We start from the raw sequence: 26,135 nt of genomic DNA, 5'->3' as shown, positions 1-26,135 counted from the left end.
TGAGTTGTAGCTGGAAGAGAGGCTCTGTGACCCAAATAATAGTGCTCATACACAAAATGTGTGAAAGAGCCACTACTACTGCTCTGTGAGAGCTGTGGAGTTGAGGAGTGGTTGGATTGAGCTTTCTATCACCTGCTTGCCAGCACAGTACCCCAGCCACAGAATCACAGACTGGTTTCCAGTGAACCCTTCATCTTGTTGATGGATTGCCAGATAGTCAAGAATTCAATATGTGTAAGGCCTAAGAGAATGCAGGGAAAAGGAGCTATCCCCTGTAATCCAGGAGCTAAGTCTTTTTTATACAAATAGAAAAGGCCTGCTTTATTTCTTCAGCTGAAGGCATTAGCTCTGTTTTTTCATCCAGCAGGAATCAATAAGCAGATTTAGCAGTGGGAATCAGAAGGTGGCACTTTTATAAGCGCAGCTCTGCACATTGGCAATTTCTCTGCCCAGTTACCCTTTGACCTTAGAAGTATTGCAGTGGATGGGTCACTGGCAGCTGTGCACATTTGACATCTCAGAACACCAGGGACAACCCTTGGCTAAGCCAGGTTCTGAGGTAGAGAGAAAGAATATGCTGCCTTGGTTTCTTTGAGAATCTTCCCCCATTTGTGGTGCTGCAGGCAGATAGGAACTCTCAGGGCAGTCCTGATGAAAACCTGCTGAGGCACTTGCAGAGTAAGCAGTCACTGGAGAAAGGCTATTTATTGCCTAGTGTTGGGCTTCTCTACCACTGGTTTTCAACTGATTGATGGTCATTTGCTTACTGCCTTACAGCCTTTGATCATTATTTTCTTTAGCAGGAAGATACAGAGGTATACCTGAATAAATAATAAGCATGAAACACCCATTTAAAAAGAGCAAGCAAGCTTTTATTTCAAAAATACGAATATACTTAAATAGTGTGTACAAATGGGCTTGTCCATGTGATTTGTCTTTTATTATAAAGATGACAAGACAATGAAAGCAAGGGGATAGTCAAGCATAACAAGATTAGTGCTGTGTTTCAGTAAGCAAGAGAAACATTAAAGAAATAAAATCTCAGAATAAATATATCTTCTACTTCCTCATCGAAAAAGTAGAGGAAATAATTGAGGGGGAGAAAGTGTTTCTAGAAAGTGTAATCCACAAGCAGTAGCTGCATGGCAAAATTGTTTTAAAAGAGTAATTTTCCAGCTAGAGAAATCCATTTTTAGCATATAATTGCATTAATGAACAAAGGGAGTAGATTAATATATATCTATAATGCAGCATATAATCATTAAAATTTTAATAGAGGAAATTATTCAAGTACATTTCCATGGGAATAGAATTTCTTAATTATGGAAAATATTTTAAAACAACAACCAAATGAAAACAGGTGATATCCTTCCCATTTATCAAGTTGTGAATAGGTGTTAAAAGTGTTATCACAAGTGTAAGTATTAGGGTTCTTCCCATTTCATATTTTCTTTAATTGTAATAAGAAGAAGCAGAAGTAAGTAGCATGTTAATTATGTTCTTGCATAATTTTCAGCAAAATCAGGGCAGCAAAGAGCTGTGTTTAGAAAATGAAAGAGTGGAAAGGCAAACTGTTTTATGTAGAAATAAATAGTCTAAGTTGCTCATACTCAGTAGGAGTGAGGAATCTGTAAAAGTAAAAATTCTGAAAGAAATCTGAAAATACTGCTGCTGGCTGTAAAGTAGAACTTTTTGGTAGAGTAACATAAGTTCCCGCTGAAGTCTGTCAGAACCTTGGCCTATAAATGGATCCTGTCACATGGCAGGAGCACTAGAGCATAATTTCTCATTGTTATGATTAGAGACTTTACTGTTCTACTTTTTTTTTAATTAAGTTTGGATGACAGTTCAATAAATACTTAAAATTTCTTTTATATCTAGTATATTCCACACAGTGGTGTTTTTCTTCATCCATGATATAACAGAGTGACTTTCAGCATATTGTTTACTCTTCAAACATTTGCTCATGATTGTGAAGTAAAAGCTTCTGCTTATCAAACCTTTTTGTTAAAGCTAGCAAAAGCTTCTGCTTATCAGAAATAAGACTGAAGACATATTTGATAGATGTATTAAAATTAAATTACTCTATGAGGAGTTCCTATTCATGAAATTTTTCATTTGTTCCAGATTCTCGATGCATTCTTCTTCCAGTAGTTTTACATCATCTCCACATGCATTTGCAAGAGCAGAAGGACCTTATAATGTGTGCCCGTATCCTTAGCAACATATTTTGCCTCATCAAGAAGAACAGCTCAGTGAGTAAACACCATGTCACATCCACTTGAACTTCTTTATATGGCTCAGTGACATTTAATGACACAAGCTGGACCTTGCCCAAGAGCATTTTAAGGAGTTCTCTGTGTAATGAATCTACATAAACATGCCATTTTGACTTTTTCATGACCCTTTTCTTTCCATGCATGAGTATTTTAATTGTATCACACAGTGTTCTGACAAGCTTTTGCACTTCTTGAGCGTTGTGTTGGAAAGAAAGAAATGTCTGCTTTCTTTAGGGGCATTTTTTATTGTGGGCTGTGTATTCTTAGGGGACACAGGGCTGATGTAGATAAAGAGATTGATATGTGTATTGCAAGGGAGATTGCACTTGGTTGCTAGTCGATAAACTTTATGGCCAGTTTCTGAAGTTTGTTAATTAATGTGTGAAAGCTGCATATGAGAGCTTGCTCAGACAGGTGTATTGCAAATGGGAAGGTGATGATATGTTCTGACAGACAACAGGATATAAGGCAATTAAAACCAAGCATTGCCTGTAATTAGTGCAATACATGCATGTCAAGGGCAGCATATGTTACCTTGTAATGCTTAGTGGGAGCTCCTTTATGTGCTTCTTCATTTCACACCACTTCCAGCAATTAAATTTGCTCCGTCAGTGCTTTGATATGGATGTGGCTAGCTGCTCCTAGATAAGTATAAAATCTCATCACAAGACAAAGTGATAGATACTAAAGCAGAGCTGTGGTTCTGGCCTGGGACAAAACTTTACATGTCTGGTCTGCATTTCACAAGATCTTCCATTTGGAGTCACCAAGCCAGAGATGTACACAATTACAAGTGGATATCTACATAAGACTCTCCCAAATGTTCAGGATATGCAGATACTATTTTTAATATTCTTTGAGTAATTGAGATTATTAAGAACTTGGTGACTTTGGCATGTTTTTTTGGTACATCAGTACAGAATTTCAGTCCTTCCTTTATAATGAAGATGATTTTGAGATTGGGGGAACAAGTGACTTTGCAGTAAGGCAGCTTTGAAAATTAAGGCTGTTGCTCATTCCAAAAGTAGTTTGTAGTAGTAAAGAGAAGGGTCCTCATGGTGGATGCAGTTCCTAAATATACCGTGTATTGTCTGTTGTCATAAGAAGCCAGTTTAACAGTTCTTTGATGCTAGATGAAGGGATAAAGAACATGGATTGATACTAGATTCAACTTAAGTCTAAAAAGGAATTTTGAGTGTTGTTACAAATCATATGCTTTAGGGTGTCTAGGAAGCAAAAATAAACAAAAGAAAAAATCCAAATCACTCCTACACCTCAATGTCAGCAAAGTTGATCTATTTGTCAGTTGAGTTTTAGCTTGGTTGTGTGCATTTGATTATTAGGTGTTTCTTTCTGTGAAGAAGGGTCATGGTAAACAAGGGATAAAATTGTTCAGATTAAGCTAGTGGTTTCTGCTGCAGTGGAGACTTAAAACATTGAAGCAGGGAAAGCATATTTCCATTTGAATTAAAAAAGAGAAGTAACTACAACTTGACTTTATCCAGTGTTTTCATGCTGGTAACTGAGGTATTCACGGTCTCTTTTGGCAGTGAACACTTTGATTCCTTTTTTTTGATGTTGTGTGCAAGCAGTTGTGGGCTCACATAAATGACTGATTTGTTTGTGCTGCTCAGCTGCTGGGAAGCAGCATAGCTGGGCCTTACTGATGAAGCATGTCCTGAAGGTTGGGCACCATCTGCTTATTTCTGCTGATAGTTTCAAAGTGTAAAACAGGATTTTGCTTTTTTGGATTTTAAGCCTTTCTTGGCAATTTCCCCAGAAGATATATAAGTGTTACCTATAAAAATCTTGCTCAAAAAGTTTTTGTATATTATTTACTGCTTTCTTCTAAATGTCAAGTGAAGAAAATAGAGCTATGGTAATTTGATAAATATTTACATATTCAAAGTTATCCCTGTAACTGTGCAATTAATGGAAAACTGTTAGGAAAAAAAGAATAGAATTAAACAATATCTAACAACAATTAGGCAATAGTCCTTGTTTCTTGAATGTAGCATTCATAGTGAAAGTGTAATTTGTTTCTACAACTCCATCAGAGGAATTATAATTGTGGTCATATTTCTGTTTTAAAATCTTAAATGTTTTATTTCTTATTTAAGGAAAAATCAGTCCTGGAAGAAATTGATGTGATTGTAAACAGTTTGCTAGATATTCTATTAAGGACCATACTAGAGATCACCAGCCGACCACAGCCATCAGGCTCTGCTATGCGCCTCCAGTTTCAAGATGTGACTGTAAGTTTCTTGCAATGAAAGAGCTCACAATTGTCACTGGTTGGGCTACTAGACTTGTGACTATATTGTCTTTATATTGTAATTCACAGTGTTAGATTTTGTGTATAAAAGAGCGAATGAGGAGGACAATGAAAACATTTCTTGCATTCTACTAATTTTTAATGAATATAGTAACTTTTTCATTAAGTTTATTTATAGATTGTGACCAAAAAAACCCAAAACAAAACAAAAAAACAAGCCCAAAACATAACATTTCTTTTGAAACTTTCAGGTTAGTAATGAGTTCAGTATGTTCCTTTTGTTTGCAATATAATAGCTTTCTGAAACTCTCCTTCAATTTGAATTCCTGAAAATAGAAGAGAACCAATCAATAATAGTTCCTAAAATGCATACATTTTTTCATGATGAAACAACTCTAAAGATGCCTGCAGAATCTGTGATAACTTGTACTAATCTAAATTTATTACTTGAGAGGCATTTTGTTGTTCTCTGGGCTGAGCATTTGAGCTTTGTTTTTGTCACATGAAGCTGAGCATACAGGATAGATTTAGAAGATTAGCAAATGATGTTTTGGTGAACCTGCTATAACAACTCATGGAAATTAGAAGATTGAAATACAGGCATTTACAGAAAATTTTGTGATGAGCGTTGATCAAATAAAATGAAATGTTACTTTGCTTTGTTTGCAGCAAGGATTTCACTTTGCTTTTTAAGGGAAAATTGGTTCTAATATAGCCAGGGATGTAACCCCAAGAAAATGTGAGGGGGTTAGCATTTAGTGCAGAAAACATACTATGCTGAGTGATTTATCATCTCATACATTTATTAATTAATTGCTCAGTGTTTACATTGTAATAGTTTTGTTAATGAATAGAGGGTTGCTTTTCAAACCAGAATTTCCTCTGAGATCAAACATTTCAAAAGCATTTAATAACTGCAGAAAAAAAAATGTGTTGCCATGTTGTTTTTTGGTTTTTTTTGCTTGTTTTCTCTCTTACTTTAGACCCACAGAGAACAAACTCTATATGGAGTATTTTATGGAGCTGACCAAGCTCTGTAATAAGATGACATTATGCTTAATCACTGTGGTTCAACAGCAATATGCATATAAGAGTTTGGGAGGTTTTTTCTTTAAATTACAAAATTGCAAATGTATGCCATGTGGCATATCAGGCCACCACAAGGAAATCAAAGCTAAAGAAAGGATGGCAGTGTTAGACTATTAGTGTAGCAAGGCTCTTACTTTATTGGCTTGTTATGAGATATGCCCTTGCTTGCAGATTAAGTTTTCATTAAACACCATGACAGCGTAATTCTTTTACACCATCAAAAATTAGACTCTGAAAGTGCTTTCAAGTTGCAAAATTTTCTTTTATGCATGAGAAAAGCCATGTTATTGTCACTGCAAGCTCTCAAAGAATACTTCATGTGGAAGTGACTCACAGCACAGCATAAGGCAATTATATACATTTATGTAGAAATATCATGCAGTATGGGCTTCTGGCAGCACATGGAGCCAGATTCTTGGAACTATTTGTAGAGGATGTATGGTATGGTACTCAATGTGAGTACAGCAGTAGAGTCTGTTCCAGTATGTTGCCATTATTTCAAACTGCATGTGTCATAAAAAATTCCTTGTGAGATGTGCCATGGGAGCACACTTAATAAAATTCTCTCATAGATTTGAATGGGACATAGTCCTCCTTGTGGAAGTAGTCCCAAACCCATCTGAGTGTGGTCTCCTAGGCCCATGTGTCATGGTTTTTCTTCACCAAGAAACAGCATCAGATCAGGCAGCACAGTGCTTTGTGCTGCTGTGACTCCACCATTTGTTTCAAACAGCTTTGGTAGCTGGATATCATTTAATTTTCAGTCAGCAGCCTTGTTCAGTGGTAACCTGCAAGGTGGGTGTGATACTTTAGACTGAGCATGAAGCAGACCTGGCTTCAGGGTGGCAGTGTTGCGGATGTTGCATTGGCAACCGTGGAATTTAATGCAATGGTGAAAGTGAAATTTCTACTTTGTTTTGTCACTGAATTAGACCTTTGAACTTCCTTCAGAAAAAATGCATTTGCATATAAAGAATTGGCAGAAAGCAGTCCAATTAAATTGAACTTTAATTGATTTTAGATCTTGAAAGTTCAATCCCTCAGAACCTAAATGAGCTGCAATTTAATTGAAAGCTCCATGGCTTTTAATAATTGTGCTCCTGAAATAAGACACAAAAAATTACTTAAGGAATCTACCTAAGTGATTTTAGTGTACTGCTTGGCTTGACTTTTGACACTGGAATTGGGCCCTAAATTTTTTTAGCAAGGTTGTTATGTGTGTGGAATTTGCTTTTGTGCATGATTTGAAAGTTAATCTGTGGCCAACACTGGCAGAAATCCTACAACATACATTTATGTTGAGCTCAACAAATGAGGCTGAATGTGCATTGCTATTTTAAAACCCAGCCTGTATAGCTACCTACATTCAAATTAAAAGCTCAAATTTAGAAGTCAGTTAACAATAAGCTTAAGTTTATACTTTTATAACACTAATCTGTCTGTCAACTATAATAGTACAGCTCTCTATAATAGGTTGTGATTTTTAATATACTACTATATAAGTTGAAACAAATGTGGAAACACAGAAAAAAGGTGACTAAAAAGGACTGCTTAAAATGCCTAGGCAGGGAAGGAATTTTGTAACTCAAGCTAGCAATGGGATATACAGATATTTACAAGACAGCAGCTGTAACCTTTATGTTTATGCCCAGAGCATGAATATTAAGAGATATTGTAGCCTTAGGATATTGTTTTGAGATTGTGATTCTATGTTTCTATGAATGCTATGTTTACTGTAAAACAAAGGGAAGTAAGAAATTTAGAATCACTTCAGTGTAAAGTATCACCATGTTGCTAGTGAAAGCAATCACCTCACACATGATTACCATGTATAATCACAAATGAATTAGGCCTTCCAATGAAAAATCTAGAACAGCCATTCCTGTGAAAACACACTGCTTCTTTTGAATATCATTTTCTGTTTTTAATGAAAGACAGAGGGAAATATTCCCAAAATTTCACTTGCTAAGCTAATGAAAGGCACCATTTTAAAGTACTGTTATCACCTGTCTGTTCTCTGTCTCATTCTCCATTCCTGATGCAGGCAAAAATATATTTCCCATTCTTTAGCAAGCTTGTGAGATTTCAGAATTGTTCTTTCTAAGCATTAGGATGCAAACCAAACCTTTGACTCTTCCCAGTCCTCATCAATTCTGCAGTCAGACCTGACTGATACCATTCAGTGTTTCTTCCCAGTCCAAAACTGAATAAGCAGACAGGAAAGGGTGTATGGAAGAGCCTGTTCCTTCCTATAATATCTTGGCTGTTTATCTGCTCCCTGGAGATACCCAGTGCAGTTCTCTGCTCTTTCAATGAGAAATTCTACTGTAAGCCCAAAGAAATTTCTGATCAAAACATTTTTGAAGTTTGTTCAGTCCTACGAATGAGTTTTCTTTTTGACAAATCTTGGGGGTTTGAGATGACAGAATGTTTTTAATAATTCCCAGCTAATTCCTTTCATCTCTTCCCTAAAGGAAAACAATAGCATTCTTCCCAGAATTCTTGCAAAATATGTTTGTTTATATTTGTTTCAAAGCTGAGTTGACTAAAGAGGTTGTAATTTTGGAAATCTAAGTAATTTGTTTAAAAACAGATACGAGGAAAACAAATAAATAACAAATAAAAATTTTACTGGTTTAGCCCTTCTGGAACTAATTAAAATACATTTTTCTAAGCAAATCAACTCCATTTAGGGAAAAATATTTCCTTAAATGGGAAGGAAGTGCAATCAATGTATTTTCACAAAATGTGGAGTTGAAGCCTAATTGTAGAATAATTTCCCTTGCATTTGTTAATTATTTTCAAGTGCTTATAATATAAGAGTTTAAGCTCAAGTGCAGAAAACATTAATATTTCTCCTCTTGGCTTATCTGAACAGGGGGAATTTGTCTCCTGTTTGTTGTCACTCTTGCGACAAATGACTGATAGACATTATCAGCAGCTCCTTGATAGCTTCAACACAAAGGAAGATCTGAGGGTGAGTAACAGAATTGTGTTTCACTTGCTTAGGCCTTTTTATTTTTCTTTTTGATTTATCTCCCTTTAAGATGCCCCTGTGCTTTGATGAATCACTTCAGTATTTAAATGCAATGTGTTTTCCAGATTAGCTAACTATTGCACAGCTTTTATTGGGAACTTGAGTCCACTCCCACAGTGGGGCAAGGCTGTTATTGCTTCTGCAATGACAACAGAGTGAATTTGGATGGAGGAAACTATAAATTTTCTTTAAAGCCATGAACTTATCCTCTAAACCTCTCCGAAAGATTGTGTCAGTCTAAGGTTACACTGCTCTTGTTAGATTCTTACTGTCAGACAATTGGGGGATTTTATGTTTGGCTTATTATACTTGCTTATTTTTTTCATTCATTAAATTATGTATGGCAATAGCAAACGTGCAGCTTGAGAAATGCATAATCAACTAACTCTTCATTTTTCTTAGCTGTGCAGCATGTCCACTGGCAGGAGGATGTGTCAGACATCTAATGTCTGTCTGCTCATTTCAATCATAGAAAAGAGTAGCTGCAGAGGTCTCTTAAGACAACTTCTACCAGTTTCAGGAATTGAGTTACTGGGTTTGTGGACATAAAACATTTTTAATTCCTTTATGTAAGAGGGGTGGGATTAAAAAAAAAATTCTTGAAGTTAAGATTTCCTGCATAAACATAACCACTAAGATTTCCATTCTACTGGACCCTGGAAAGTTATATAGTACCAAATTTGATCCACACAAAAAATCTTGAGTAATCATTTATGCACATTATTTAGCCAGTAACCATGTCCTAATGTGATAATATATTTTAGGTGTTACTCCTTAATTACCATTTGATATACTTAAGTGCTGCCGGGAAGGGGAGTCTAGTCATGGTGCAATTTCAGATTTACTTAAATTCCTGATAGCTGCTTAGAGCTGAAGAGAGTATATCATTTATGAGTGTCTTTTCTTTGAGTGAGGTGGTTGTATAGAGCTTGACAGATAGAAAATGCTGCTAAGAAGTTATAAGAAATCAAGAGCACTACCTAGGAGGTGTATAGGGTGAATTATTGTTATATAAGCAATACAGCATCTATTTTCACCTAGCATAGTTGCTATCCTTAGGCAATTTTTTGTAAATATTATGAAACCTAGGCATTTTTAGTTGAAATATTTTACCTTTTGTGTGAGTTCTGAACCTCTAGGTGTTCCTAGAGGTTTCAGGCTTTATTTCTGTTTGATATATCTGTGAAATACAGTGTTGAGTTTATTCAAACTTTTCTTCCTTCTAGAATATGAAAAATCTCTGAAATTAATGCTTGAATGGTGTTTGATTTGACACATTGAAATTCCCCCCACGCACATACCCTGCTATTACACAGAGACATATGGAAAGCAGCTGTAGCTGGTGCCATCAGCTATCACAACAGAGGTCTTAAGAACTCAAGTCCAGAATTTCTTATTTCCATTCAGATCTCATCGAATCAGCATCAGCTCAACCAGTGATTCAGTGGTAGTAGTCTGATCATCATCAATGCAGCATTCCTTCTCTTCTGCATCTTAAATAACATATTGTTTTGTTCCCCTCACTTGGAAATATTACTGAGAGCAAGAGGGAAAGATGAGAGCTAGTGTGTGAGACCACCACTGCTGTTAATCATGAGCTGATTGTGTATGACTGGGCTATCAAAACCATCTTGCTACTTCCCTTTTTACTTTTCTGCTTTGATTGCTAAGTGTGGAATTTTCTTTGCTTTGAGATATCTTAGGAAATTATATCAGTATGGATAAATGAAAATTCAAAAGGTGTTGATATCAGAGATAAGGCATTTTTTTCCCCTGAGATGCTTTAGAAGCTAAAATGGTAGCCTCAGTTAATCTAGTGGCTAGTTGGGATTTAAACTTCAGTGATAACTACCACCAGCTTGCTGGATTTCTGACTACTCATTTTGTCCCTAGTCAGTAGTATCAAAATAAGCTGGGTCTTCCTGAAGCCACATTATGGGTTACAGATCTGATAGGATGTTTCCAAGGGAAACCTTATCTTATTTACAAGGGAGTGTAACTTAGGCTTTTGAATTGCTTTGTGCTCTGCTTTCTGGCTTTAGCTACCTCTGGTTATAATAACCATCTATACTAAATGATTAGCACTGGGACCACATGGCATTTCATCTTTCTTCCAGACTGATTCTCAGGGTGACTATGTCAGTACTTGCATGAATGTATGTTTGCACAGCATTTGTGATACTGTTGATAAAAATACCCCCAGCAAATGACTTCTCCAAACAAATATTCACTCATGAAGATACTTGCAAAGAAGGAAAGAAGGTTTTGCAGTTCTTTTTTTTTTTAGCAGTGTATACCAAACTTACTAAAGGCTGTTTCCATCTTGCTAAACAAGGAGAAGCAAAATGGAGACTTTAAAGGAATGACACGTACACATATTTATATGACGTGCATCTAAGTGATGCCTTAAATGAGTGGTTGCTTATGCAAATATTCTCTTTTTTTTTGTAAATATATTTATCTAAAGTAATTGACATGGTGACTGGTTTTTTGAGTTTCTTAAGAGAGGTTTTTTTCCAGTCAAAGCAGAAGATAGGGAAAATATTGTATTTGAAAACATGCAAATAAAGTATAAAATAACTGACAGGGGTTTCATGTCTGAGTGGTAGAACCAGACAATATACTTCACTCTCTTTTTTGAAACCCTGACTTTAAGAAGACAGTAATTTTAAATGATTCCCTTTATCTTTCAATATTATTTTAAAGTTATGCCCTTTTTTCTTACCACAAAATGCTTTCTACTCCTAGTACATATATTTTACAGTAATTTATAGAACCAGAGGCAACCTTCTAGGTGGATATTTGCTGCTGTGGAAAATCTCAAATATAATTTATGACAAAAGGTAACAGTGAAGTTATGAATAGCAAAAGATCAGTGGGAAAGTGAATGTAAAAACTTATGTTAGCACAATGCAGCTTTGACCAAAGCAAGGTGGCTTTGATCAATATGTTTGGAGTTTTTAATTAATAGATTAAAAGAAGACAAAACAAGTGAGCAACTACCAGAAGGCCTAGTTTTTATTCATTGGCAGTGTACCCTACATAATGTGACAGAATAGAGATTTGATGAAGGAAAAGATAAGATTTCATAGGGATGGGTGTAAATCTTAGTAGTTCTGTCATCCCTCTCTTCCAGCTCGAGGGCCTGAGCAGGTGGGTGCCATACCCTAGCACCAAGTGGATTTATTCCCCTGCTCTCTAATGGCCCCTGGGACACAGGCTGTGTGAGATCCCTGGGCGTGGGCAGTGTCTCTGGTGGAAAAGCACAGTTCCAGCCACCATCCTTCCCCTGCTCTGCAGGGACATCCACTCACATATGGGACTTCTGAAAGGATGAGTTTTGGGGCAGAGGGGTAGTTCTAAAGCCACTCATTTAGGTGGCTTCTGATGTAGATTAAGAAAGCAGTGAAGCAGGGAAGATCTTGGAAAGGAACTGGCCAAGGGATGGATGAGTTGCCCAGGAACTACCAGCTCACTGTGGAACCACCCTCTTTCTTATTGGCTTTTGGCACTCTGGATGCTCTACAAAGCCTTGATATCATGTAGCCTGGTAATCCTACAGCATGAATCAAAGCAATAGAACATGATGCAATTAGCTTCAAAGTGGACTGTTGACCCAAATGAAAATGCTTTATAGGTGTACCCCAAGAGATCCAATGAAGCCTCAGAGCTGGATGCAGCACTCCAGGTGGGGTCTCACCAGACTGGAGAAGGGGCAGAATCCCCTCCCTTGACCAGCTGGCCACACTACTCTTGATGCAGCCCAGGATGCAATTGGCTTTCTGGGCTGGGAGGGCACTTTGCCTGCTCAGTGCAGCCTCTCATGCACCCCAAGTCCTTCTTGGCAAGGCTGCTCTGGATCTGTTCCTCCCCCAGCCTGTGGTGATACAGGGGTTGCCCTGACCCAGCTGCAGCACCTTGCCCTTGGTCCTGTTAAAACTCATGGCATTCCCATGGGCCCACTTCTTGAGCTTGTCCAGGTCCCTCTGGATGGCATCCCATCCTTCAGGTGTGAAGTTAAGTGGTGGGAATTAGTACTAAACCTTATAGTTTAGTACCAATTTAGTACTACTAGTAAGATAATATCTAGTATTATCTTACAAATAGGACTAGACCTCATGTACACTAAGTAGAAATATTAAGAGATGGTATTTAGAGTATGTAAAAGACAAAATTACTTCCTTTTTGTCTTTTAAGATAGAAGACAGATGAGACATTAATTCTATCTGTACTCAACCAACCAAATGTTAGCTCACTTAAACTGCGGGCAAAAATGTTTTTTAAATGTTAAAATCTGTTACTAAATCTATATTTTGCAGCTAATATTGCTACATTGATGACACAATTTTCTCTTTTTTCAGTGAAAATTAGAAATAATTAGCCTGATATTAATGATTCAAAATGTAATGCCAGTGTCTACATTTGCTTTGTTTTTAAAGTTTGCTTGGAATAAAAGATGTATTCTGATTCTGGCCTAGTTAGCCAAAGAAATGAAGTGCATATGATCTTTCTGACTGTTAATTCTTAATGACTTTTGAACAAGCTATCTCAAAGGTGCTATGTTTCCACCTCACATAGCCCTTGGGTTTTAAATCTTCATACCACTGCATGGTTTTATGGTTTCCCAATAACATCCATTTGGCCTCTTCAGTTCAGTAGTCCACTGGTGAGATCCCTAATGGCAGAAACATGTATTGTGTCTGGACAGGAGATAAAAAGTGAATATGAAAGAATCTGGGATGTTGTTGGGAGGTGATATGCAGCAGCATTCAAGGTATTGCCATGTTGTTGGGATTATGGCACAGAGCTGTGCCATTACTCACAGGAGAGGGAGGTAACCTCTGCAAAATAAAAAGGCACTTAAGAACAAGGTGCAAACTTATAGAAAAAGGGCCTGGCATAGCTGTGTTGTTTGTAGAGGTAGGTACTTGTTTATCTGTAAAGCTGGTCACCTGCATTCAAAAGTACGTTATCTGCAGTGAGTATTATTTATACTCCTTAATACAGATAATTTTTTGGCATCTTGCTCAGAAAACAGGTTGTCTCTTTTATGTAATCTTCTCTGGTGGGTGGGTGTGGGGATCTCATCTGCCTTACCCAGTGCCTGTATTCATCCCCCTTTACAGTGATTCTCTAATGAAAGGCATCTGTTGTGCAGTGCCTGTCATCTACACTTTGATAAATGCACTCGAGAATATATTTTGGTGTTCAAAATTATTTGTATCTTCATCTCATCTGTGTTTCGGGGTAACTCTCTACAAATGATGTGGGCAGAATGAATACCAAACATTTCAAGGTCAGGTACTGCACTGATTCTGTTAGATGTGTTTATATCACTTGCCTCATGCTCTTCATGTTGTCAACAGCTCGATTTTCGTACTAAAAGAATACTGGCAGTACCATACATAATCAAGACGGTTCCTTGTTGTTAGTTTTATTTGTGAAAAGAAAAACTGAAAAAAACCATGTGCGGAAAGGAATAGTTTAGTTATCTATTAGTGAGTTACATGACAAAGGAGATGATAATGCTAAAGGCTTTCAGGCAGTGTTTTCTACATTCAAAGTAGCTCACAGGTGTTGACTGATTTTTTTAGATCCAGCAAATAAAGCAGAAAGGTTAAGTGACCAGTGCACAGCCAGCCAGCTGCACTACCACTTATGGGGCCTGGGCATCTCTACTGGAGTCACTGGTCTTTGTCAAGTCAATGACAAAATTGTCCTTACACTCTCTCTGCTGCTTTTAGAATGAATCTTGAAAGTGATGAAAACCTGGCATGATTAAGGAGATATTCTGAACTCTCTGGTGTTTGTAAAGTGCTTTTTTGATTTGCAAATTGTTCTCAACATCGCATTTGTGGAAGTGTATGGGTGGAAACCAAATGCATCTTTGACATTTCTTTTATGCATTGCTGTCAATCAAATGGCACATTATATTATTTTCATCACTTTAGGAAGAAAGGATTAAATCACTATTTGAAAATTCTTGGGAAGTAATAAAAAAAAAGCTTTCAGAGGTTTATCTATGGTGAAAATAAGTGCAATTCTGCTATTTCTGTAATGATTTTTTTTCTCTCTGATTAAAATATTTTTAAAGCTCACTGCTCTTTTTAAAGCAGCAAAGACATATGACTACTTCTTTTCCTTCCAAAGGATTTCCTGCTGCAGATTTTCACAGTATTTCGGATACTAATACGACCAGAGATGTTTCCAAAAGACTGGACAGTGATGCGTTTGGTTGCAAACAAGTAAGGCATTTTTAATGTTATTAAAAAGTATGAGTAGTATTCACAGATCATAATAAAAATAAAGTTATATGATGTTTGTAATAAAAATTTAATGTATTTTTTTTAAATGCTGGCTGCAATTTTTCTTTTTTTAATTTAAGATTTCAAATCTCTGCACTTCTTTTATACCACAAATTTATGATATAATCTATACCGCTTTCTGTTCTGAATTTTGGTAAGCACATATATAGCTGGAAAGTCAGAAACACTTTTACAGAATAAAGTTGCAAAGCATCAACAGCTTTGTTTTCCAAGTAACAAATGACAAGTCTCTAAGGAACTTCTTTTCAAATCTGTTTCTTGAAATTCTGAGTTGGTAAAGATCTGTTTGCTCTCAAGAAGAAATTATCAACTGTAATATTGTTAAAGATGCTTTTGCATGTTTTTTCATTTAGTGTTTGTCAGAAAAATCACAAATCAGGAAATGAGGTACAACACAAGGCAACAGTCATGTAAGGCTCTAAGCACTGCTGAGTGAGATTTTCAGATGAATACTGCCCATCAGCCATTCTTTCTCTGCTCAGGCCTTATTTTTAAAGAAACAGGTTCCCAGCATTTCTAAGAAGTAATTACAACATGTCTGAAACAATATGTTATGTTTTATTTAATGTCTATTACCACCTATCCTTTTTGCAGTCTTAGCTTTAGATCAGATAACCCAGCTGAGCAGTCAGCACAGTTATGCAAAGAGTGTCAGCAGAGGAAGGGTGCTGTGTTGGGAAACCTTGGAATCCAGAATGAAGGATTGACTTAAACTTTCATGACACATATTGCAATGCCTGATTAAAATTCAGTTTTAGCCTGCATTGTGCCTGCTAGCTTCAAGGCCAATTTAAATTTGTGGTGCTATACATACTACTAGTAGCAATATAATTCGTACAATTAAATTTAATAACAATTGGGTTTATGATCTGTATTTGTTATGTGTGTGTATGGATATTTAAGCATAACCGTACTTGTTCGAACTTTGTCATGACTTGAAACAATTTTTTTTTAATTTTTATTACCTCAGTGCTGCTAATCTTTTAAAGGTTGAATTCCAGAAAAAAAAGTTATTAATTAAAGAATGGATATGATAGTTTGTTTCTGTGTATGATATTAAATAAGGTATGACTGATACCAGTCTACATTTAGTAATTATGTTTAAGAAATAAACAGTGAAACACAAGAAAGAAGGAAGGAAAAAAAATAGGAACTTTTAGACAAAATGAATAATCTAAGACATTTTTATATATTCCAGTAACAGCTGGCTTGGCAGATGGCTTTGCAACAGCTGACATGTACAGAACTAAGGTTTAGGAACGACCTTGGCACATGCTACATGGCTGGTGATACTCAGATGATACCAAGTTCTGCAAAAGGAGCACTTTTCTTCTCCAATATTTCAGTAACCATAACACATCTCCCTTTATTAATGCATGACATGTTGTTTCTGACCATCTAGGAGGTGAGTCTCTGCCCAGTTCTGTCTGGCAAAGAAGATAGGCAGAGGCTGACAATAACTGCTGGTGGGAATTGGCCACGAGGAGCTCATCAGACCAGCTAACTGATCCTGATAACACAATTGCATAAGCACTCCTGCCCACTATAGCAAGTGGGATATAAGCACATCTTTACCAATTCAGCTTTGAATAATTGCTTGGCTAGGAATTTGTTCCTATGTGGAGGATGAGCTAGTTTGCTGTGAAAAAGGGGGTTGACCAGGTGTACTTAAATGTGTGGTGAAGGCTGAAGCCTCGTTATTCCTATGTCCCTATTCTGTTCCTTTTTGAGGCAGCAGAAAGGAAAATCTGCTTCTGTTCTCTTGTCAGCTGCAGAGTAGTTTTTCCAGAGCTGTTTCTGAATGGGAGCTTCTTGCTTTACCTCGTGTTCCTCACTGCAATGGCAGACTGCCTTCCTTCAGCTTCCTCAAAGTGTTCAAAAGCACAGAGTAGTAGCTTTGCTAGAATTGTGCCAGCCCAAAATATTTAAGTGCAAAGGAAATAGCCTAAAAGCAGGATGTGAAATTGGGACACTGCTTGCCCCACAGAGAGAAGTGAGCTGTTCTTCCTGAGCATAGGAGGAGCATGGCTTTGAAGAATGCATGGGTTGAGATGTGGAGGAAGGCTAGTTCGGGGAGGTTTAGTCTAATTGTGACTATTATTAGGCCTAGTTGGCTTGAAGTAGACTTCATCACTAGCATTTCATCAGCCAGAGCACTTCCAGGGATCTGAGACTCTTTGGAACTGAAGGCAAAACTTCTTGAACTCTCTGCTCCATTCATGTCTAAAAGAAAAAGCTCTGAGTTCTAGCCCATCTTTTTAAGAGCAGAATAAGGTGATCCAATAACAGTCCAGGTCTTTTCAAACTTCTGCTTCCCAGGAATAAAGCAGGTGCTGTATTTCCTGTATGCCATGGCTGCCTTCTATCTGTCTGGCCTTTCACTCACTGTAGCTCACCTGAAGGCAGTGTGTGTGTGTGTGTGTCATCACGTCACCCATCGCTGCCATCACATCAACAGCTGCGCTGCTTTCCTCCCTGTCCCCAGAGTGATATAAGAATTCAAACTGTCTGATACTTACAGGAAGAGAGATTTAGCCTGTCTGAGCCTAGGGAAGAAATAAGTCTTAGCAAGGATATAATCAAGGAGTAAGCTTTTCCTGAGGGAGAAATTACTTTTTTTTATTTTGTCTTACTTATGTATGCAGAACTAGAATTACGTGAAATATTTCTAAGTCTTAAAATGCCATAATTTTACAATATACAGTATTTACGTATAAAAATCTCATTGCCCCCTGGCTCCTAAGGGCTTTTCTTCTTTCTAGTTGCAATATTTTCAGTAATTATGTAGCACCTGATACTTGGATGCTGTCTGGGAAATTTTTAAAAAACCCACCAAAACCAGAAGATAGTATGAGCTCAAGAAGTCAAATCTGTAACTGTTCAGAAATTAAGGTGTTTCAAGATGACACATATATGATCTATAGTTCTGAATGTTCTGATGCCCAATGTGTGAAAGTATCAATGGCTAGCATTATAAACTGTCAATTGACTTCTAAAATTTGAGAAATAAAGTAACATTTAAAAAGGCAAACTTCGCACTAAAGCAGAGAAATGGATTTTTTAAATTGTATTTTGTAATGGAAAGAGAACATGCAAAAGCATCCTTAGCTCCTAACAGTTGGGCAAAGAGACAGAAATAACTCTGTTTAAAGCTTCATAACTGTGTAATATCTGAGATAATCAGCACACATGCAGGAAAGCAAAATAATTACTTATGGTCATTTAATATTTCTAAAATGAATGTTACTACTGAGAGACAAATATGGCTTTATGTTTATGATGGAAATAATTATTTTAATTTCTTTAATTCTAGAAGTAGACTTTCTACATCAACTAGGTAGTATCTAGCTTCTATTTGTAACTGCAGAGGAGCACAACATAATATAGGAAGATGTCTGAATCAGTTGCCTAGTGCCAGAGAGAAATGCTAAATTTTATAGCAAAATATGCTTGACTAAAATTGAAGCTTCTGGAGAAGACCTTCACAGTTTCAACTGGAAATCACTGTGTAATGGTCACTGGCTTCAGTTACCTTAAAGTTAGGAGAAGAATGACTTGTCTAATACTTTATTTGCCTGCCATCTTTTGAGAGCAGTTAACAGACTCAGCTGAACTTTTCAGATACGTTGTGTTATTAACAGCTGAAGAGAATGACTTGGAGAGCAAAGGAGCTTCAACTACTTGCTGAGCAAATCTTTGATATTCATAATACACTGTGCTTATGTATCATAGGCAAAGACACAAAGAACTAATTTTCTGCTTCTTGATATACAAGAAGCTTTAATTTTCAAGATCACTTTGTAATTAACTACGTATAGCTTTCAGCATTCTACTTGATGGTAGAGATGCTAGGTCATCCAGTCCTCAATTTGAATATTATAAGGATACAAATAGATGTACAAATAGTATTACTTATATTAAAATAATTTATCTGTAAAGTAAGGTTTACATAATATGTTGCTTACACTGAAATTTCAAATATATCTACTGACAGTCGGGCATAAGTACTTTAAGCAGAGAATCCTTTTGGTTATAAAATTCAGTAATGGGTAAAATAAATCATTATTATTACTGTTATTACTATTATTATTATAAAAGTAACTCAAATGGAATACACAGTAAGGGAAGGTATCAAATCAGCATTAGTGTCATCATAATGGCTGCTCTAAAGAATCCTGTTAGCTCCCATGGTGTGGGAGTCTGAGACTCCTACAATGAACAAAAATTCTTGCTTTTATGTAATACATAGTGTTGCTAACAAATTTTTGCTTTTATGTAATGCAAAATGTTGCTAGCAACTGAACCTGGCATTCAGTCCTTCACAAAAAATATATATACATAGGCATGCATGTATAAATAAGCTCATAAACCTATAACAATAGATACATATACATATATGTGATTCAAGATTTATTTCATTTCTTTATGAAATATGAAAGAATTTTTTTTTCTGTTTGAATACCTTTGTGTTTGGGATTATTTCACTCTGATAGAAAAGAATGGAATGAGAAGCTAATGTTATACGTTTGTCCTATATCACCATGGAAAACAAAATTTTCATTTTCTGCCACTGGCTGCCCAGGCAAAAGCCAAGTTGCCAGAGCATAGCCCAGGCAGTAAGCAGTTGTTGAACTTCTGGATTTTTCAAAGCGATTATTGCAGAAAGGTTTGCTCTGAAAATTTGATGGAAAAGTCATTCCATCAAGAATGGCCTTACCAGACATTGGGTTAGCATCCTGTGTATGAGGCAAGAATAACTTAGTAGCTAAAAGTAGAGGGTTTCTCCTGTAAAACAGGCATTCTGAACAAATATGTGGCAGGTGGTAAGAGGAAGAAAAGCAAGTTTTGTCACAAGCTCATTAGTTGATAGTTTGATGCTCAGATGGATTTCAAATGAATGTTGTTGTTGTTTGGCAATCACTGGCTGGGAATCAGCTTGGAATGTGAGTACTGTACCGAATCAGGCAGCTGTCCTCTGGCTGCTGCCTCTGCTTTGTGCATTTCTGCTTTTTTTGTATATGAGCATCCCTAGCCCTAGCTTGTTTTCTGTTCTACCTGATTTTAGACTGCTGTAGCTTCAGAATAACAGATGGTAGGTCAAAAACAATGTCTTCAACCTTGTGTGTTGCATCTGGTGTTTTGAGGTTTTTTTATCTACAACATATCCTCTCATGTTAGAGACCCACATTTTATCAACTAATCCATATCATATCTTTGACTTACCAAATAAATGAAACCTGAGCTAAGTTCCCTGCAGGAAGAAATACTTGCATTGCAATTATTCTGTTTTCTCAGGAACATTCTTCAAAAATATTCTAGAAGTTGCATTTGTCTACTTTATTCACTTCATAAGAATTGAAGCAGATCTTTCTCTTCAGTTTCACCTGCCATGGAAGGAATGTAGCAAGAAAGGAATTGTCTCAGACATAAATAGAACTATGTCATGTAAAGTTGGCAGTATGGTTATGGATCTTGTGGAATTTTCTCTTGAGTACTGTTTTCAGGGATTTATTACTTTGGACTCAGGTGGAAATTTCATATAGCAAAAATTCTGATAAACTCACTTTTTCTACCTGACATTCTACCAGAATGTCTTCCTGAAATATACAAACTATTTCCATTCTGTGAAGCATATGGACCTTGAATTAAATCATGCACAACAACAAGAATGACAGGGTTCTGTTCTCATCCATGCCTCCATTATTAACTTTGCTTATACTGCATTTTACTAACATTTCACTTTTTGTTCCATGCTGCAATAGCAAGTGCTGTACATGGGCTGTAACTGGTGAATGCTAAGCATGGAACACTAGTGGATAGAAAAGTTACAGTGTAATCCTTGAGAAAATAATATGTATGAAAATACACTTGAGCAGTGGAATAGGAATAAATGAAACTTGAGACTCAGGACCTGTTCTAAAAAACAGACTCAAAACTGGCTGGTGCAGGTGTTCAGGCACATCAAACGCAAAGGTAAAGTTTGGCAGGGACAGTAATTTTAAAAATAGAAGGATGGAAGTAAACACTTGAACTACTAATATGTTAAATTACAGATAGCCAGTTTTTATTTATAAACATGAAAATTGTCCAAAGTGCTAGAAAAAAAATATATAGTTCATATTCTAGGTGGGTTGGCTAACATTTAATTCTCCAGTGCTGTAAAATGAAAAATATTGTAACCTTGAAATATATATATTGCTGTTATTATTTTTAAGTCTTTTTGTCTTGAATGCATTGCAAAAATAGTAAAAAAGATGAAGTCCAAAATCTAGAAATAGAAACATATTTTAGTATTGCAAAAACATGCTGGTCAACAATTATGTTCAAAGAACTAAATGTATTAATAATAGACAGATGGTAATTAAATGAAATGTGTAGATATAACCTTTTTTCTCAGAAGATCTTTAAACAGTTGATTGTTGTAAAATACATAACAGCAAAAAGATCATTCTGTGTTTATCTTTTTTTCTCTCCATAAGTATTCACTTCTGACTATTTTCAAAAATAATGTAATGCTTTACATTATTTAATGGTTTAATGGATTTCTAGTTTGACTAAATATGTTGGAAGACAAGAGTGCTGCAGAGGTTAGTTTAAAGTTTGCACCATTGAAATTAGGTGTATTTAAATAATCTCAAAGAATGTACCAAAGTTGGTTGCTACAGTAAAGAAAGCCATCATTGATCTCTGGTGACAACCAATGTGAGAGGATCTTGGTCATATATATTTATTTAAGATAATTGTAATTCATGTGGGTGTAAATGTAGGGTAATATATGACTTTTTACAACATACATTTACAGCATAGAGATCTTTAGAAACAGATCCTTCTCTCAGAGCTCACACAGTTTTGCATTTATCTGTTGTCATTAAAGAGACTTTTTGTCCATAAGGGTGTCAGTGTTGAATATTAGCATTTACCAAATATTTTATATTTATAATCTGTATGCACATATTTTCAATACCGAGAAAGCTGAAAACAAATTGTACAACTGTGGGTATTAATACTATTAAGATAAGGTGTATAATAAATCTGAAATCATAAATATTTTCAGAACAAAGTTTATGATTGGTCTCGATCAATTATGTTCTATATAGAATGTCTGGTTTTGGTGCACCTTCTTTCAGCACTCATTATCGTAATGAGCATGTTTTCTGTCAATAGATGTTATTAGGTATTTATACGGTACGTTGGAAATGTAGTATTTAATGCCACCAGACATGCTACGTCTGTTTCTTCACTGGAAAATTGTCCTGCTTTGAGTATTAAATATGAATTTCCACATAATGAAAATTCCTGTCTTTTTCATTCTTTTCTTCCCAGTGTGATCATTACTACAGTCTTGTACCTTTCAGATGCCCTTCGTAAAAACTTCTTGAATGAAAACTTTGATTACAAGGTAAACAATAGATGCAATAGCTGCTACACATCATCCTGTGGCTTGGCGGTTATTACACTTAACTCCAGCATCTAAATAGCTAGAATATGTAGAAAATCAGCAATTTCAACTGCTCAGGGATGTTTTTTCCTAAATACAGGACTATCTTATAAATGAGTGTTTTGAGGTTTTTTTTAGTTTCATCTTATTTTTCATTTTGTTATTTGAGCCTCTTTGTTAGACTACTGATTTAGGATTTTTGCGTAGCAATTTTTTGGATCCTAAAAACAAATGAAATTATTTAGCTGGGTTTTTCAGTTATTGCAGAGGAAAAAGCATTTCAGGTTTTTAATCAATGCAGATTATATAAAATGCAGATTTATATTTTTGTAGTTTCTCTCAGACCAATTAACATGCTGCATAATTAAAATTAGAAAATTATGACACTTCACGGTGAATGTAGTTAAAGATGTTAGTGCGTACCTCATACAGTGAGATACTGCATTTATAATAAATTGTGAATTACAGATTATGCTTTTAGGATTCAGATGAGAAGATCTAGGAATGTGTCTGGAAAGACACATTTCCATGGAAACAAACCTGAATGAATATTCTGCCCAACCAAGAGATGTTAGTCCAACTGCTGCATCATAAAAAGTGCAGAATGTCCTTCCTAGAGAAGACCCTGAGCTCCTGTTGACTTTCAGCAGGGTTGTGGATGCTTCTCTGAAAATCCAGACTCCTGTTAGATAGACTGGCAGGAATGCAGATTTATCTGCTTAACTGAACATGAGGAAGCTGATTCTTTTTGAATTTATGTAAATTCAGAGGCTAAAACTGATGAAAGAATTTCCTGTAGACAAGGCCTCTATGTTCCTTAGACTTGATTAGCAATGTTATTGCTGTCCTGCTGAACTGCAGGGTCTGAAAGAGGGCTCCCTTTACACTTGCAGTCATGGAACATCTTGGGGTTGGTGAAAAGTATATTTCGAATCAAAGAAATTCAGTCTAAAGCAGGTTGAGTAATTTAGCAGTTGAGACTGAAACAAGGGCTGTGATTGGAAATTTTGCTTCTTGTCTGATCATAGATCGTACTGAGAAAATGAAATAACCACATGCCATGTTCTTATTGTAGATATGGGATTCCTACTTTTTTCTTGCTGTCATTTTTATAAACCAGTTATGTCTGCAACTGGAGATGTTCACACCTTCCAAGAAGAAAAAAGTTTTAGAAAAGTAAGTATTGCTATCAGCTTGTAGAAAACTGTAATAGATTTAAAATTTCTCAAAATGCAAGACATTGGAGGTTGCAAAAGGACCCACCAAAAGAAAAACGTAATGGTATGTCCACTGACTAGAACAAGAGTTGGTTCTGGCCCTTTGTAAATGTGTTCAGAGCCAGTAACCTTCCTGAGTGCCCAAACTAGGAGTTTCAGATACTGGGAGGAAAAGAGCCATTCATTGCCAGTGAAAGCATTAGTCACTCAAACTTGTTCAGGTGTTTCTGCCATGCTATTGTCTGTATGAATTAATTGTATTTCTTTAAGCTAGAGCAAAACTATTTGCACTCAGAGAGAGAACTGGAGCATGTTGTGGCAAAAATAGGTTTTGCTTCACAGCTGTGTTACTGATGTGTAGCATTTTGACAATATTTCAAAGAAACCTGGGTTCAAGAATCCAGTTTTAGCTGGGTACAATCAAAAGAGCAAAACACTTGGGAGAAGCCAGCACTTTCAAAGGTTTTTTTTTGTAGACTACAAATGAGACATTTCATTTATTAATGTCGCAGAATGGCATGTAAACTTGATTTTCTTAAATTATCTTTCGCTTTCTTGCTTTATTTTTTAATACACTGCAGATATGGTGATATGCGGGTAACAATGGGATGTGAAATCTTCAGTATGTGGCAAAATTTAGGTAAGTGATTAAACACATCATCAGTAACTCTTAAAATGAAAGCAAATTATTAGTTCTTTTCCTATTATATTTACTTCCCAGTGATAGATGAGTTGTTGATAATTACATTCAAGACATGAAGTCTTGATTCAAGTTTAGGAAAACGTTTGCCATTTATAATTCCCTTCTTTATAGCTAAACTCAGCTTTCTGTGCCTTGATACTGTAATTGACCCATCCTCTTTTCTTCCCTGACAACTGAGAAAATACCATCAGAGAAAATTGAGAAAGAAAGTACTACTCCTTTTGGGAAGAATTATTATGCCTTGAAATATACTTAGGTTCTTATTTTTAGTCCTGTTGTCAAATTGTTTAAGGACAAGACATGTCTTGATTCTGAAGGTCTCCTGAGATCCTGGATTTGCATCAAGTCTTCTCTGAAGTCTTAGTTGCACTAAAATATAAAGGCATAAACAAGTCAGTGACTAATGTATAAACGAGAATTTGGACAACATAGGAAAAATACATGCTTGAATATAAACTTAGGAACACATTTATATTTTTAGGCAATAATTGTGCAAACTGTTTGAAATTATGAGTGTCAGAGAAATGCAGTTGAACATTGTTTGGGAAAAAAATATTTTACTTATTTACAATATTTAGTATTGCTGACTTGCTGAGACATCGCTCTATATTACATGGATACGTGGTGGGTATTTCAGAACTGGTGTATCAAGGATATTCTCCCAAGAATATTCTCCTGCTCATACACCTTAATGTGCATCACCTCCCCACTCATACTGTTCTCTGCTCAATAGAAGCTTGGGATGCAGGCAAATGATGCCTTTCAGTAGGGGTGAGTTTTGTGGAGCTCATCTCCACAAAACTCACCCCTGTAATAAGGAGCTCATCTGGTAATATGTCCAACTAAATGCTAGGATATTTATTTCAATTGGTGTTGTGCTGGTCAGCATTTTACAGTTCTTGCAGCAGTAAGAGTCATCATGTCCTAAGCCGTGATCCTTGTACAGTCACCTTGCTTTCATAGGGATAAGCATCCTAGGATGTTTCCAGAAAAGGGAGTTGTTGTTTTCCTTTGCACAAACTCAAACACTGAACACACAGCAACCAGGGGTAAATGCCCACTGGAATATCCAGAGGTAGGCTGATGTAAATGAATTCCTAGCTTGGAAAAATCAGTGCATCCTGATTCATAATCTCTTAATTTTGAGGATGTCAGAAGTCTCACTTGTGGAAAACTGAAACTGAATGGTCAGTGTTTACTGTATGCCATTTCTGCCATTTCTAGCTTTTCTGGCAAGAACTTAATTTTCTTTTAAGTGGAATATGGTAAGATAATAGATGTTTTAGAACTGATTTTAAAGCAAGTTGTTTTGAGAACAGCTGTGTCATATTTTCATTTTTCTGCTATTGAAACACATATTTCCATTTCTAAACTTGCAAAACTAAAGATAGGTAAAAAACAAAGTACTCACTTCTTTTTGATGAGCACAGAATACCAGACAGTTAAACATTTTGTGAACACAAGGATGTAGAGCTTAGCAAGCAAATTATTCCCGTGAAATATAAATGAAATGCAGAGAGAGTACTTTGTCTGTCTTTGTTACCTTGCTGGAGGATTAATTTCAGATACAGCTAACCCATTGTCACTTCTGAGCTCAGTAGTGCATAATAAAATCTGATAAATTATGTTTGCCTTATATTCTTCATTTTTCTATAGCTTTCACTTTTTGGGCTTAAGAAATAGCCTATGCTGTGATATATGTGTGATTAAGAAAAAAACTATAGGCATTTTAAATGCTGTTTTTTCATTCTTCAGACAGCATTTGGATTGC

General features: G+C 36.1%; 1 protein-coding gene across 4 annotated transcripts in view; it reads left to right on the top strand.

Annotated features, from left to right (window-relative positions):
• The window catches only part of DOCK4 (dedicator of cytokinesis 4), a 223,386-nt gene that overhangs the window by 155,174 nt on the left and 42,077 nt on the right, over positions 1 to 26,135 (top strand). For all 4 annotated transcript variants that reach the window (XM_071423656.1, XM_071423654.1, XM_071423653.1 and 1 more), the window contains exons 24-30: positions 2,128 to 2,255; positions 4,400 to 4,534; positions 8,522 to 8,620; positions 14,831 to 14,925; positions 22,330 to 22,405; positions 23,520 to 23,620; positions 24,243 to 24,301. In XM_071423656.1, coding sequence (XP_071279757.1) covers positions 2,128 to 2,255; positions 4,400 to 4,534; positions 8,522 to 8,620; positions 14,831 to 14,925; positions 22,330 to 22,405; positions 23,520 to 23,620; positions 24,243 to 24,301 — 693 coding nt within the window. The remainder of the gene's footprint in view (positions 1 to 2,127; positions 2,256 to 4,399; positions 4,535 to 8,521; positions 8,621 to 14,830; positions 14,926 to 22,329; positions 22,406 to 23,519; positions 23,621 to 24,242; positions 24,302 to 26,135) is intronic.

This window comes from Agelaius tricolor, unplaced genomic scaffold (genome assembly GCF_023055355.1).
Source record: "Agelaius tricolor isolate 1412-34295 unplaced genomic scaffold, bAgeTri1.0.p SCAF_3, whole genome shotgun sequence".
Classification (NCBI taxonomy): domain Eukaryota; kingdom Metazoa; phylum Chordata; class Aves; order Passeriformes; family Icteridae; genus Agelaius; species Agelaius tricolor.
Note: the sequence above shows the minus strand (reverse complement) of the source record. Positions and strands in the feature narration are given on the sequence as shown.